Here is a 14878-nt window from a genome sequence, read left to right on the forward strand (position 1 = left end):
AGCTCCCCATATCTGTTAGTAAGTCTTTATATCTTATAATATTTCCCATATTAAGCATATTGGGGTGTATTAGCGCTTCTATAGTTGAGATCCAATTTGGAATCTTCAAATAATGCTTTCTCTTTATTTTCTCCCAGACCACAAATAAAGAATTCCTTATATGGTGTCTCTGGAAATAGCTATGTATTCTATTTTTCCCATACCATATGAAAGCATGCCATCCCAACTGCAAGTCATGTCCCTCTAATATCAATAATCTTGTATCCCTCAGTAAGATTCATTCTCTCATCCATGATAATGCTGCAGCCTGATAATACAATTCCCAATTAGGTAAACCAAACCCACCTCTGGGTCTTGTATCTTGTAACATTTTTAGATTAATCCTTGCCTTTTCCCCCTGCCAGATATACTTCAAGATTATTTTATTAAGCCCATCAAAATATTTCTTATCCAATCTTATTGATACTGTTGAAAACAAAAACAATAATCGTGGTAATATATTCATTTTGATTATCGCAATCCTTCCCATTAATGATAATTGTACATTTTTCCATTTATCCAAATCTACTTTGATTTGTCTTTTCAATTTGTGATAATTATCCTCTTTAATTGTTGTACATCTTGCTGTCAGATGAATCCTTAAATATTTTACCTTCTTTACAATCTGTATATCTTGACATAGCCTGATTCTTTCAAGTTGGAAGAACTTTTAAAAATAAACCTTGGTGTTTTAAATCAAACCCAGAAATAGATTAGAACACAGTGATGTTGTTCAAGGACCTGTGGTGAGCTATGAGAATAATCATGAAGAAAAGGAGAAAGAGTCACAGTCTTTATCCTAAGGCAGGTCAAGGGAGTGGTCAATGGGAGAAATCTCAGCCCAGACAGGAATGGAATTTGAAAAAGCATCTCAGTTTGGACACTCACTAATTCTCTTTAGGATAAAGACCGGAAGGAGAGAGGTATATTCAGACGTGCAAGATTCTGTTACTATAACCCTGTAATAAAAAATAATTTTAGCATTCATGATTTTGGTGTTCAAGTCTGATCTACTTCAGTAAGATATTTTCCCTACTTCAGCCCCACTTAGCAATGCAGCAACTCTATTTTCAAATTAAATGTAAATAATGATTAATATTTGAAGACAATCTCATATATAATGTGTACTATGTTCTTCCTTATTTTGCTGGGTTGGTGGGGACTATAACCTCATCCAGAATTGATTGAAGAGAAATTTGCAATCTCTTCTGCTGTATATCAGTATAGTATCAGTATTCCTCACTAGATATAGCAATCTCTCTCCATTTGTGGCATTTGATTTTTAAAAATATTTTTATTGTTTATAATCTTTGAGGGGAATAAGTGCCATTTAGGAGTATGACAGATGTCCTGGTAGACATCTACCTACAAACTGTAAGTAAAAACTGTCTACAAAAAGCATTAAAATATATGAAGTAAAAATTCATACAAAGTTGACGTAAGTACACTTTTTTTTTTTGTTAGGTCTATAAAAAGTTGGGGCAGACCCATCTTGCACTGATGAACTTTTCCTGGGCAATGGACTTGGATCCCAAAGGCGCCAACAACCAGATCAAAGAGGCCATTGACAAGCGGTACCTACCTGATGATGAAGAGCCTGTAACACAAGAAGAACAGATCAGTGAATGCTGTCCATATGAATCAGGTTGTTTTTTTATTTTGGTTGTTTTATTTGTTCTTCTCTTGAGGTAAAAAGTGATACATTCTATTTGAGTAATTTGAAAATACTGTCATAGCAATAATCTTGAAGTTTACCAATGCTGCTATTTTATATAGCATAGGCCCTAGTTTTGTGCAGGTTTCTTACAAGTATTTTAAAAATGCATTTTTCCCTTTCTTATGGTCACTCACTGTATCTTATGACTGGAAATAATTGAAAATGTTTTCTTATTTTTTTCCAAGTCTGAAGAGAAGCTTTGAACATTAAGCATCCCCATCCTATAAATAGCAAGCAAATTTATTTGAATATTATAACATTCTTTTTCTTGTCATTCTTCTCTTTGCCACTCTTAATTAAAACAATTGTAAAATAAATATTATTTAAGCAGATGATAAAAGGTAAAGTTTCCTGAATAAAGCTAAATTCTTGCTGATTTCATGGATGTATCCATGAGGTCATCTTGGGAATGTTACAGAAATGGTTGCCATTTATTTTCCAGTCTATCCTATAGACGTGGTGTTTTCTGTGGTCCTCATGTATTAACTAAGATTACCTTTGTTTAGCTTTTTGAGATCAGCCAAATTTGGCTGGGTACAGCTATGTAGCTGGGCATGCAAATTATAACACTGACATGAAATTAAATTTTGGACTAGTAAAGCGATCTTATCATTGCTTAGTAGGAACCTATCAAATAAGAGCAGCACCAGAACTGTCTGAAGTATCAGAGTTTAATTTCCTAAAAGGAACTCCCTTTAGCCTTATGCAAAAACTTAAGGAATTTCCTAAGTTTTTGCATAAGACTTTAGCAAATTATACACAATATTCAAGCACAATACTACCAAGTTCGGAAAAGTTAGAACCACTAATGCTTCTCCTTTAAAAAGTGGCATCTTTAAAAATTTAGGGGGTGATCATTTAAGATGGAGATATGCAACTTATGTCAGTCTGATAGTTGCACAAGATTTTGTGTGGCCTGCTGAGAGCATTTCAAAAGCAGACTTGGTGAGGACTCACTTGGAAAGAGGTTTGAAGAGTTTAAAAGAATGAGATGAGGTGAAAAAAGCAAGGTTCTACATTTAGGCAAGAAAAACCAAATGCACAAGTACAGCATAGGTGGCACCATGCTCAATAGTAGTAGTGAGAGGGACCTCGGAGTCCTAGTAGACAATCACCTAAATATGAGCCAGCAGTGTGCTGCAGCTGCCAAAAAGGCCAACACAGTGCTAGGCTGCATTAACAGAGGGATAGAATCAAGATCACGTGAAGTATTAATACCACTCTTCAATGCCTTGGTAAGGCCACACTTGGAATACTGCATCCAGTTTTGGTCACCACGATGTAAAAAAGATGTTGAGACTCTAGAAAGAGTACAGAGAAGAGCAACAAAGATGATTAGGGGACTGGAGGCTAAAACATATAAGGAACGGTTGCTAGAATTGGGTATGTCTAGTTTAACGAAGAGAAGGACAAGGGGGGACATGATAGCAGTATTCCAATATCTCAGGGGCTGCCATAAAGAAGAGGGAATTAAGCTATTTTCCAAAGCACCTGAAGGCAGGACAAGAAGCAATGGGTGGAAACTAATTGAGAGAAGCAACCGAGAACTAAGGAGAAACTTCCTGACAGTGAGAATAATTAATCAGTGGAACAGCCTGCCTCCAGAAGCAGTAAATGCTCCAACACTGGAAGTTTTTAAGAAGAGACTGGACAGCCATTTGTCCGTAATGGTGTAGGGTTTCCTGCCTGAGCAGGGGGTTGGACTAGATAACCTCCAAGGTCCCTTCCAACTTTACTACTATTACAAGATGGGTACCCTAAAATTTGCAAAGCTTAAAGTACCTCTTTCCTGCCCCTTGACTTTAAAAATTCAAAATAAAAATAGTTTGCAATGCTTGGCTTTACCCACTCTAAAGGATTCTGGTGGTACAAAAGGGATGATGGCAGATCACGTGACTTCCAGGCTGTATTTTTTGCACTTCAGTGTAAGAGGTAAAGAAAAAAAAAACCTGCAGCTGCTAGGCTTTCTTTCCCTGGCACATTAAAGGGAGTATGAAAATCAATTATGAATCCAAAGCACTAATTAGAATTTGATTTCTTTGATGTGATGTAATATAATGTCCAGAGAATTTGTTTAGGGCACGAAAAGCTTAGAGTAATTCCATTCTCCAGCACTGGAGATGGAGAATCCACCGATGGGTTGAGACTGTATTCCTGCCCAATCAGATCAATCAGCCAAAATTACCACGCCCGTCCTGGACCACGAGTCCCAGTCTTGACTGATCTCGCCCACGGGACAGACGTGCAAGCTTGGCTCTTAGGCAAGTACAGTCTATCATTGGTGGATTTCCCTTCCAGTAGTTTAGTTAATTGGATTATTTAATTTAAACTAGATCATTGCAAATTCTAAATTTCTTTCAAGTAAAGGCTAGAGATATCTAAATCCTTTCACTGGGGAGGTATCAGGCCTCGTTGGGGATGGGGTTCCCATCTCCCTCCCCCCTCTCTACATTTCCTACCATTACCCCAAGAAGGGACCCTTTAACGAGCGGCTTGGACTAATGCTGTTAGTCCAGCCAAAAGTAATCGCATTCGGGAGCGGAGCTTGCGGCTGCAGCTCCACTGAAGAGTTCGCACGTAGGAAAGTCCCCAACTCACCCAGCTGTTTTGCGGGCCGCTCCAGACCCACAAAAAGAATTCGAAGAGGGGTGCCCTTTGGAGGGGTGTGGACCAACCAGCAGGGAGGTGTGTTCACGCAAAACAACACACGGAACAGCGCAGACCAGCTGACAGGCGGCCACTGGGGAACCCTTCCTCCTCTAAACTTAGCTCCGCGGGCTCCAAGCGAGCGGTCTTCCCCACGCAGGCCGTCATTTTTGGAGTCTTGCAACACACGTGCGACTCCTTTGTTCTTCGCACATGGCCTGGACAGGCTAAGGACGCAACCACTGCGCATGCGTGGCCGTCTTTTCGCGCATGCGCGGCCCACATTACCCGTGAGACCCATATAATACCATAGGCCTCTCACACCACCGCGGGGAGAAGATCCTGCAGCCAAAGCCCAGCAGGTGGCAGCAGAGGACAAAGCACCACATTTAAACTAGGCAGGCACAGACTTAAATCCAGTCTGCTGGTTACTTTATAGGGACTAGCCACTTAAGGCAGATCGAGGTCTAGCCTCAAATAAGGATAAATAAATAGGGATAATTAATTAATGTTGATTTAATAAACAATTAGTAAATAGCGTGAAATAAATACAGGATAAATAAGCTCATTAACCATCTTGAACTACTAGTCATAGCATAGTCAATACCAATACCTCATTTTCAGGCCCTGGTGTCTCCTCGCTCCTACTCTGTCAAATTTCAGGTTGGCTCCAAACCGGATTCCAGGCACCCCTTGTAGTGTGTCTGTCCTTATTCGGTTAACAACTGCGTGGATTCCAGGTGCCCCCAGTCATGTGTCTGTCCTTATCCACAGCATACCAGGCCGAATTCCAGGCACCCCCAGTTGTGTGTCTGTCCTTATCCATGCACAGCCATTGTGAGATTCAGGCGCCCCCCAGTGCGCCTTTTATCATCCATGTAGAGGCTGTACCTGGGTTCCAGGCGTCCCCAGTAGTATGCCTGTCCTTACCCAGCATGTATATTCTCCAGATACCAGGGGCCCCTTACCGTGTTCGGGTGGTATCGGAGAATGGAGGATGACATCATTCCCTCGACAGGAGCCCTGCCATCCTCATCAGGCTTACCTGGTCCGGAAGGCATTGATAAGACGGCGGCCCCTAAGGCCAGGTCTACTAAGAAATCATCTAGAAAGACTGACAAACTGGCCAGCAGGAGACACCAAGCCCCAGAAAAAGAGTTCTCCAGGGCACAAAAGAGGACCAGACTAGAAAGACTGCAGGCTGGAAGCTTAGTTCCTGAATTGCCTTTGGGACCCCAAACTTCACTCCAGGGAATCTGGTCAACAGGGGAATCCTCGCAGTCCCCGACACGATGCGGGACAGGGGAGTTCTCTCTCCCAATCTCCCAATCCCCTTCACTGCGGGTGTCCCATGGGGCTCCCGAGGCCACATTCACACCCACGGCAGCAGGGCTACGCCCCAGCAAGGCGGCACCCTTACCCTCGGAGGACCGCTTAGCCATATTAATCGCACAAGCAGTAGACCGGGCCCTTGAGGCTAGGGCTCAGGCTCCAAAGTTAGGAACGGTCCCTTCACGTTCCACAAGAAAACGGGGGTCGGAGACCCAACAATATCCCTCTTCTCCATCAGGATCATCTGTTTCCGAGGAATCCTACCTCGACCAGGCGGTCATAGAGCAGGAGGTTCAAATGTCTGAGGAGAAGGACATTCTACCTGAGGTGCCCTCTTTCAGTGGTCTCTTTAACCCTTCCTTCTTTGTTACCCTACTGTGCAAGGCCACATCTAGAGCTCACCTCGGACCGGGAACCCCAGTGGAGCGGGTTCCTGTTCTTCCTGATGCGGAGGCTGACCCGATCTTCATCGAACTGGTAACAGCCTAGCACCGTATCCCCTGCCCTTCTTTGTTCCTGAACGCGATCCGGAAACAATGGGCCTCCCCGGCCTCTCTTCCTCTCCCAGGTAACACTGACAAAAGGCTATACAATGTAGCCAAAGAACTTGAGGAAGCATTGGAAGTACCAATGGTGGACGAGCCCTTAGGGCCCCTAGTATCATCCACCGCCATATCCAGGGACTTCTCTGAGGCCCTTAAGGCCGAGGACCGGAAATGCGAGTCTACCTACCACAGAACACACCAAACAACTGCATGGGCAATCAGGGCCGCAACATCCGCCTCCTTTTTCAACGCACTCCGTTGGCTTCACCAATTACAGACCCAGATCCCAGCGGAGGACACCCGCACACACCAGGACCTCAGTAAGATGGTAGCGGCCACGGAGTATGCATCAGACGCAACACTCCAAGCGGCCAGGTTTTCGGCCAGAGCCATAGCTTCCAACATCACCAGCCAGCGCATGCTGTGGTTAAAACACTGGCAAGCCGATGCCAAATCCAAATGGAAGCTGGCAGCCACACCATACCAGGGAGGCAAGCTATTTGGGGATGCGCTAAATCCTTATCTAACAGAGAACAGGGACAAGCGCAGGGTCCTCAATCATGTCCTTAAGAAACCGGACAGACGTCCTGGTCACTACTCAAGGAGACAGTCCTTTCGCGCAGGTGCTAGGTTTGGCTACTCCCAGCCATCGCAACCCTTTCAGGCCAGGCAAGATAGGCAGGAGAGACAGGCAGATAGACAAACTTCCAGGCCCAGACAGCAAGCGCAGGGCAAGCGGCCCTTTCGCGGGAACGGCAAGCCGTTCCCGATGACTCCTCATCAGCAATTCCCATAGGGGGCAGACTCTCCCGGTTTGCCCACCAGTGGGAAGCCACTACCATGGATGCATGGGTGATGAACACCGTCTGTCACGGCCTATCTCTGGAATTCCTCTCCAACCCCCCAAATCGGTTCCTATCTTGCCCATACCCCAGGAGCCGAACAAAGAAAAGACTCATGAACGAGGCCGTTCAACATCTACTAAGTATACGGGCCATAGAACCGGTACCTCTGGGCCAGAGAGGTCAGGGATTTTATTTCATACTCTTTGTCGTCCCCAAGACATCAGGGGGATGGAGAGCCATTCTAGATCTCAAGGGTCTGAATTTCTATTTGGCATATCGCAAATTCAAAATGCAAACGCTCCGCTCCATCTTGGGAAGCGTAAGAAAAGGGGACTTCTTGACGTCTATCGACCTCACGGAGACGTATCTTCACATCCCTATATCTCTGGCCCACCGCCAGTTTCTATGGTTCGCGTACAGGGGGCGCCACTTCCAATACAGGGCGCTCCCATTCAGCCTCTCATCGCCCCCCCGGGTGTTTACCAAAATCCTGGCGGTCCTGGCAGCCCATCTAAGGTTGATACCAGTCAGAGTCCAATGTTATCTGGACGACATACTAATTCAATCGTCGTCCAAACAGACCGCTCAGCGGGACACTGAACGGGTGGTCAAACTGCTCCAGGGCCACGGATTTTCAGTAAACTTCCACAAGAGTCACCTGGCCCCCGCGACGAGACTATTACATCTTGGGGCCATCATAGACACATTGGAGTGCCGGGTATACTTATCTCAGGAACGCCGGAGCAGCATAAGAGAAGCTGTTCTACAAATACGAAGAGACCGGTCAGTAACTCTAGCCAGTCTCTCGCAACTGTTAGGAAAGATGATCTCAACAATAGCAATTGTTCCCTGGTCCAGACTTCACTCCTGGGAACTCCAATGGTTTATGCTTCCCTTCCAGAGACAGAACCTCAGCGCATCTCGCCAAAGGGTAAGTCTCCCACTCCGAGTGCGGCATTCCCTCGCGTGGTGGATATCTCCAGCCATGCTCAGAGGCTTATACTTCAAGGAACCGGACAGGTTAGTGCTCACGACCGACGCAAGCCTGTTCGGTTGGGGAGCACACCTCCGGTCGCAGTGGACACAAGGGTGATGGTCCACATTGGACCTCCGGCACAAGATAAACTGGCTCGAACTATGGGCCATACACCTAGACCTACGGCACTTCCAAAACTCGTTGGCACGGCGACACATACTAGTCCTAATGGACAATATGGCAGCAAAGGCCCACATAAATCGTCAGGAGGCACTCGATCCCGCTCCCTATGGACTGAGGTCCTCCTGCTGGGTTCCTGGGTAGAACAGAACCTGGCTTCAATCAAGGCCGACCACATATCAGGGGAAGTGAACACTCAGACCGACCTACTGAGCAGGACAACAGTAGATCACTCGGAATGGCGACTTCACCCGAGGGTCTTCAAGGAAATCTGTCACCGATTCGGCTGCCCACTCGTGGATCTCTTCGCATCACCGTCCAACGCCCAGTTGACCCGCTTCTTCTCCCGGTTCCCATCTACGGGAGTGGAACAGACAGATGCACTCCAGAGCCCATGGCCACAGGGTCTGCTCTACGCCTTTCCACCTCTGCCTCTCCTCCCAGCGGTAATACGAAAGCTCCTACGGGAGCAAGCCGAGATTCTCCTGGTAGCCCCGTTTTGGCCAAGGAGACTTTGGTTCGCCGACCTGAGGAGCCTCTCCATCGCAGACCCTTGGCGGATCCCCCCGAACCGGGTCTCACTCAACCAGGGGGTGATCCTCCATCCAGAGCCCCAATGGCTACAATTAGCCGTTTGGCACTTGAGAGCTCGATCCTGACAAAGGAATTCTGCTCACAAGGGGTCATCAGGGTAATTCAGGCTTCTCACCGTCCTTCTACGAACCGTATATATGAGGCCACGTGGAAAAACTTTCAGCTATGGTGCTCCTACCGGCACCTCACCATCGGGGAACTTACGGTCCCCAACATCTTGGATTTCTTGTTAGGCGGCCTGGAGAGGGGTCTGGCTCCAAACACACTACGCAGACAGATCGCCGCCCTCTCCACGGTTTTATCTTGTAACTCTGGGGAGTCTCTGGGTCATCATCCTTTACTCCGTTCATTCCTCAAAGGGGCCGCGAATATCAGGTCCCCTCACCGTGCACAGGTACCCTTCGTGGGATCTACCACGGGTCCTACAGGCACTTACCAAGGCACCGTTTGAGCCCCTGAAAACATGTGACATCTGCCACCTAACCCACAAGGTAGCATTCTTGGTCGCAATTACATCGGCTCGTCGTATCTCTGAATTAGCCGCGCTCTCGATACAGGACGATCTGTGTTGCTTCCACAGGGATCGAGTAGTCCTGCGACTAGACCCTACATTCATTCCAAAAGTCAATTCCTTATTTAACAGGTCACAGGAGATAGTCTTACCGGATTTTTGTCCAACTCCAACACACGACCTGGAGCGACAATGGCATACATTAGACATCCGTAGGGCTCTGAGGTACTATATTTCACGGACAGCAGAATTCCACAGTTCAGAAGCTCTCTTTATATCCTTCCACTCCTCTTCCAGGGGCAGGAAGGTCTCTTCTTCCACTATTGGTAGGTGGATCAGAGCATGCATCGCCGGGGCATATCAGGCGGAGGCCTTGCCAATCCCCAGATGGGTTACGGCACACTCTACAAGGAGTACAGCCACTTCTGCGGCATGGGCCACTCAAGCTTCCATCGAGGAAGTGTGCAGAGCGGCCACATGGGTCTCACCTTCCCTGTTCATCCGTCACTATAAAATCGATAGATTTTCCTCTGCAGAGGCCTCCTTTGGTAGAAGGGTTCTTCAGCAGGTTTTAAACCAAAGTTCCACATGGGACCAGTCTATTTCCCATCCTCAGGGACAATAGGCTTTGGTATGTCCCATCGGTGGATTCTCCATCTCCAGTGCTGGAGAAAGGGTGTTGTCTTACCTGAACGCCTTTTCTCAGCACGGAGATGGAGAATCCACACCCACCCTTATAGGTCATATAGGTCTAGGTTTAGTAATTCTGTGAGCCACAACGTCTTGCTGTCAGTCAATGGCTTCGCTCGCGTCAAGACTGGGATCTCGTGGTCCGGGACGGGTGTGGAACTTTGGCTGATTGATCTGATTGGGCAGGAATACAGTCTCAACCCATTGGTGGATTCTCCATCTCCGTGCTGAGAAAAGGCGTTCAGGTAAGACAACGCCCCATCTCAATCTAATGGTGCTTTCTAAATGTGCTGCTGTGAAGTTATATGAGGAAGGAGGAGAAAGAAGGATAAACTAATGTTAACCAACCAGGTAGCCTTAAGCAAGCTATTAGTTCCCCCACCACAAGGTTCACATTATGGGCATTATGAATTTAACCAGCTTTACAGGTTGATTTATGATTTCTAATTTATGATGAAAATCATTTACAATTCCTGTGCTGTCTAAATGCTAAATGCCTGGTCTAATTACAACATATATCAAAACTATTTGAAAAACTGCATTATAGAATTGGGTCTGAAACTATCTATGAGATCTGAATTCAAATAGGACCAGCTCACTCAAACACAATTAGTTCAGGTTCTAAGATTTTGCATGTAACTTTGGGAATTGCATAGTTTTTGAGCCTTGAAAAAAAAGGGCATATTAGCAAGGAAAAATGTCAGCATTTTGAATGAATGATTATATATAATTTTCCAAAAACTGGATTGGAACAATGTATAAATAAGATATAAAAAGTATAATGGAAAACTAGTCTTCCCATTGTAGAATGTCATCCTTATAGCTTGTGAAATGTGCAAATAATATAAATAAATCTTATTTTTGTGTATTTTTTCTTTTTAAAAGTTGGCACAGATGAGTCTCAGGCCAGTAGCATGACTGACGCAGATGACACACAGCTCCATGCAGTAGAAAGTGATGAATTTTAACTCCCAAGTGGATTCTGAGTTTGGATGTTTGACCGACTCATTCTATTGGATCCTTCCTTTCCCTTCCTGCCACAGAGCCAGCATTGTTTTAATGCTCCACTGATACCCCAGGCGCATCATTCATCAGATTTTAATTAATTCTGAATTAATGGCAGTGTATTTGAGGTCATATTTTCAGTCAAAACGATTGACTTCATCTTTGTAAACATGATTCTTCAAGAAGGAAATATTTTTTCTAAAATCTCCTTTTTATTGACAACCCTATCATGGAAGATGAAATTTGCTGTACAGGAACTGGGAGATATGGGAAAGTAACTGATGAAGCAGTTACTTGCTCTTTCCCCAGAAGAGTCTCAGTTTGGCTCTTTCCAAGAAGCAGAGACCTGCGCTTCTCCATTCCACACTCTTCAGAGATAATTGTGGAAGCACAGGACTGGAATGTGTTGAAGACATTTCTGAATATTATTTGACTGTAAATTAAATGCCAGAGAATATAAATGACCTTAAAATGACTTTTTTCTCTTGTGAACACTGTACAGAAAATATAAAATCCGGTGTCCCTCCTTTAGATTTATGAACTTGCCAGGATAGAGACTTCCACAGAATACTTTGGTATTCCACCAAGAAGTTAAGTTCATCAGGCTAACTTCCAAAGCATCATTTGTTTGTATTTGTATACCATTCAGCTCAATAACATGATGTTGCTCATCATGTGCTCCTTGTAATTGCACCTGACAGTTCAAAAAAAATCAAAGTGCTGTTGCAATTATTAATTCCTAGAAAAGAAATAAATGTGTAGATTTGCAGTGTTGAAAAATGCAATGAAATAAATTCACAATGACAGAATGCCAAGATGACAATGGAAGCCTTAATCCAATCAAACCTTACAATGGTGGTGCATCCTCCATCTATTTACAGCAGTGTTCCCTTCAAAAATTATTTTGTAAAGTGTTGTCTGAATGAACAGATGCAAAAAATTTGTGCAATTATCTGTCTTCTCTTGGGGAGGGTTGGGTTGGGTTTTTTTTATCCTGTAAGTTTTACGTACTTCCTCTATAATGTCTTGTAGAAATATAGACCCCAGATGGCTATTTCTCTGAGGAAAGAAGTTAGGCTGTATTAACAAAGCCAGTTTTTTCCTCCTTTGTAGCATTCCTGCAACAAAGGTGGTTGGCTTTTGTGCAGTGACCATCAAGAAAGTGTATGATAACCTTACAGTTTTAAAGAGCAAATTATGCACAATAAAATGGTTTAAATTTCATAAAATCGTATTGTAAATTCTTGCATATTTTAATTTTAGTCTATTTTTACAAGGCTTTCATTATACGTATTAATAAGACACAATTCTCTAAATGCCAGCTCTTTGGTAGCTAAAATGCAACACATGCTAGAGAGGATAACAGCAGAGTTTTAGAAATGTCAGGGCTTCTGTGTGGATTTTTTTTAAGCGGTCACTACAGCCCATCCAAAATCTAGGCTAAGAAAGTTTAAAATACCATCCGGGGAGTGGTAATGTGAAAAAGAATGGAAAGACTTGAAAATCAAATAGCGAATATTTCACCTTTTATTCCCTTTGTTAATGCAGCCTACAAAGGCCAACAAAGTCCTAGGCTACATTAACAGAGGAATGGAATCAAGATCACATGAAGTGTTAGTACTGTTTTGTAATGCCTTAGTAAGACTGCACTTGGAATATTACATCCAGTGTTAGTCATCACAATATAAAAAAGAAGTTGAGACTCTAGAAAAAGTGCAGAAAGCAACAAAGATGATTAGGGGACTGAGGCTAAAACATAACAAATTGGTTGCAGAAATTGGGTATGTCTAGTTTAATGAAAAGGACTAGTGGGGACATGATAGCAGTGTTCCAATATCCAAAGGAGTTGCCACAAAGAAGAAGCGGTCAACCTATTCTCCAAAGCACCTTAAGGCAGGACAAGAAGCAATGGATGGAAACTAATCAAGGAGAGAACCAATTAACACTAAGGGGAAATTTCCTGACAGTTAGAACAACTAATTAGTGGAACAACTTGTCTCTAGAAGTATTCAAAAAGCTCCAAGGTATTCTTGTGAAAGAATGTGAATGTGAATTCTCAGAAGTGTAAACAGGAAAAGGGACAGGCTCTTGGCTTAAGAAATGCCATGTCATATGTTATTGTGAGAAACAAGGCTCATATTCAAATTGTTGGAAATAACAAAGTTTTATTAGAACTTTTGCAAAAGCTGGTGGATCTCTAAGCATACAAGCAAGAGAGAGAGACCACACCTAGTTACATATCTCAGCAGTTTAAATACATTTCTATCCCTGGCCGCTTGTCCATCCTTCTCAGGCCCAGTTGATAGGCCCAGGTCAGTCACATGCTAACAATTTGCCTATCATTTACCATCACACCTAAATGTTTAAAGTTAGTTAAGCCCTTATTGTCATCCAAACTTGCTAAGCACTCAGCCCTTTCATTTCTCACCTCTTTGGTATTCCCTTATCAGCTCTCTTGTTTATCTGTACAATTCAGTACCTGGTACATATCTTAAGCCAGAAGCTGTGCACATTATTGCCTAACAGGATTCATGCATCAGTTAAATATGGCTGTGCTTTGGATATGTAGTAGTGTGTAGTTATACTTTAAAATACTAACTCTAGGTAATTTGAACAAAGAATAAACCTTATTCATAAGCGATATGCTAGTGTACATTATGGAAAATTACAACTTATTACATTATATCTCACATTATCATATTGGAAACTATCCTGTTTCTTTCTAATATACCCAGATTTCCTGATCTTAAATTATGATATGTAGCCTGCAGTGATATGTAGTCAGCAAACAACCCATTAATTTACCACCAATAAATTCAGAAGGAATACCACTAGAAAAAGTTGAAAGGATCACACACCTTGGTTCTAATCTACATGAAAGCTGAGACATGGAGACAAGGATGGAGAAAGCTCGAAAAGCATTCTCCAAAATGAAAAGATCTTCTGCAGTCACATAAGCCTAAGACTGAAAATCAGGCTTGTCAGATGCTATATTTTTTCTGTCCTGCTCTATGGAGTAGAGAGTTAGTCTCTGACAGAAGGCCACCTGAAGAGACTAGAAGCATTTGAAATGTGGATTTACAGGCGGCTGTTACATATAAGCTGGGTTGACAAGATCAGAAATGGAAAGCCAAGGGAAATCATCAAAACAATTAAAAAATGAAAATTAGAATATTTCGGATATGCGATGTCATACCCAGAAAAATGTGGCATACTCCATTTAATCCTCCAGGGAAAGATCGAAGGTAAAAGAGATCCAGGCAGAAGAAGAATATCATGGCTTCAAAATCTAAGGGACTGGTTTGGACAAAACTCAGCAGCACTTTTTTGTGCGGCTGTTGATAAAAACAGGATCGCCAGCATGATCGCCAATGTCCGATAACGGATATGGCACAACAAGAAGAAGAAGCCTGCAATACAGAATTTTACAATTTAAGCTCAATGTTTTAAAAATGGGACAGGATGTTCTTTTGAAGTTATCAAAACGGGATTGAAAGAATGTAATTATGCAAACTAAAATTTTGGAAAACTTGTGCAAGACAGCTTAGTAGAATTTCCTTCAATTTCCTTCATGATATTAGATGAAAGAAGAATAAGGTATTTTAACATGAGGTAAATTAAAATAAAGATGTGCAACTTTACAAATATTCTTTTTTAAGAGTAGAAATCTAGTGATACAATATATCTAGCATTGGAATAGACAATATATTGAGAAATTAGGCCATTCACTAACCAGATTCACCCATAAGCCATAATATGGTTTGTTTGATTTTGACTTAGGATGTTGTATATACTCGG

At 43.3% G+C, this 14878-nt stretch overlaps 1 protein-coding gene across 5 annotated transcripts in view; it reads left to right on the forward strand.

The window, feature by feature from the left end:
- Window positions 1-12304, forward strand: part of CDC27 (cell division cycle 27) — a 55122-nt gene extending 42818 nt beyond the window's left edge. For all 5 annotated transcript variants that reach the window (XM_039358776.1, XM_039358772.1, XM_039358774.1 and 2 more), the window contains 2 exons: window positions 1504-1684; window positions 10961-12304. In XM_039358776.1, the coding sequence (XP_039214710.1) occupies window positions 1504-1684; window positions 10961-11043 (264 nt within the window). In that variant the 3' untranslated portion in view covers window positions 11044-12304. The remainder of the gene's footprint in view (window positions 1-1503; window positions 1685-10960) is intronic.
- Window positions 12305-14878: the final 2574 nt, after the last annotated feature.

The sequence above is a fragment of the Crotalus tigris genome, unplaced genomic scaffold (genome assembly GCF_016545835.1).
Source record: "Crotalus tigris isolate CLP2741 ecotype Arizona unplaced genomic scaffold, ASM1654583v1 scf7180000019068.10715455, whole genome shotgun sequence".
In the NCBI taxonomy this organism is placed as follows: domain Eukaryota; kingdom Metazoa; phylum Chordata; class Lepidosauria; order Squamata; family Viperidae; genus Crotalus; species Crotalus tigris.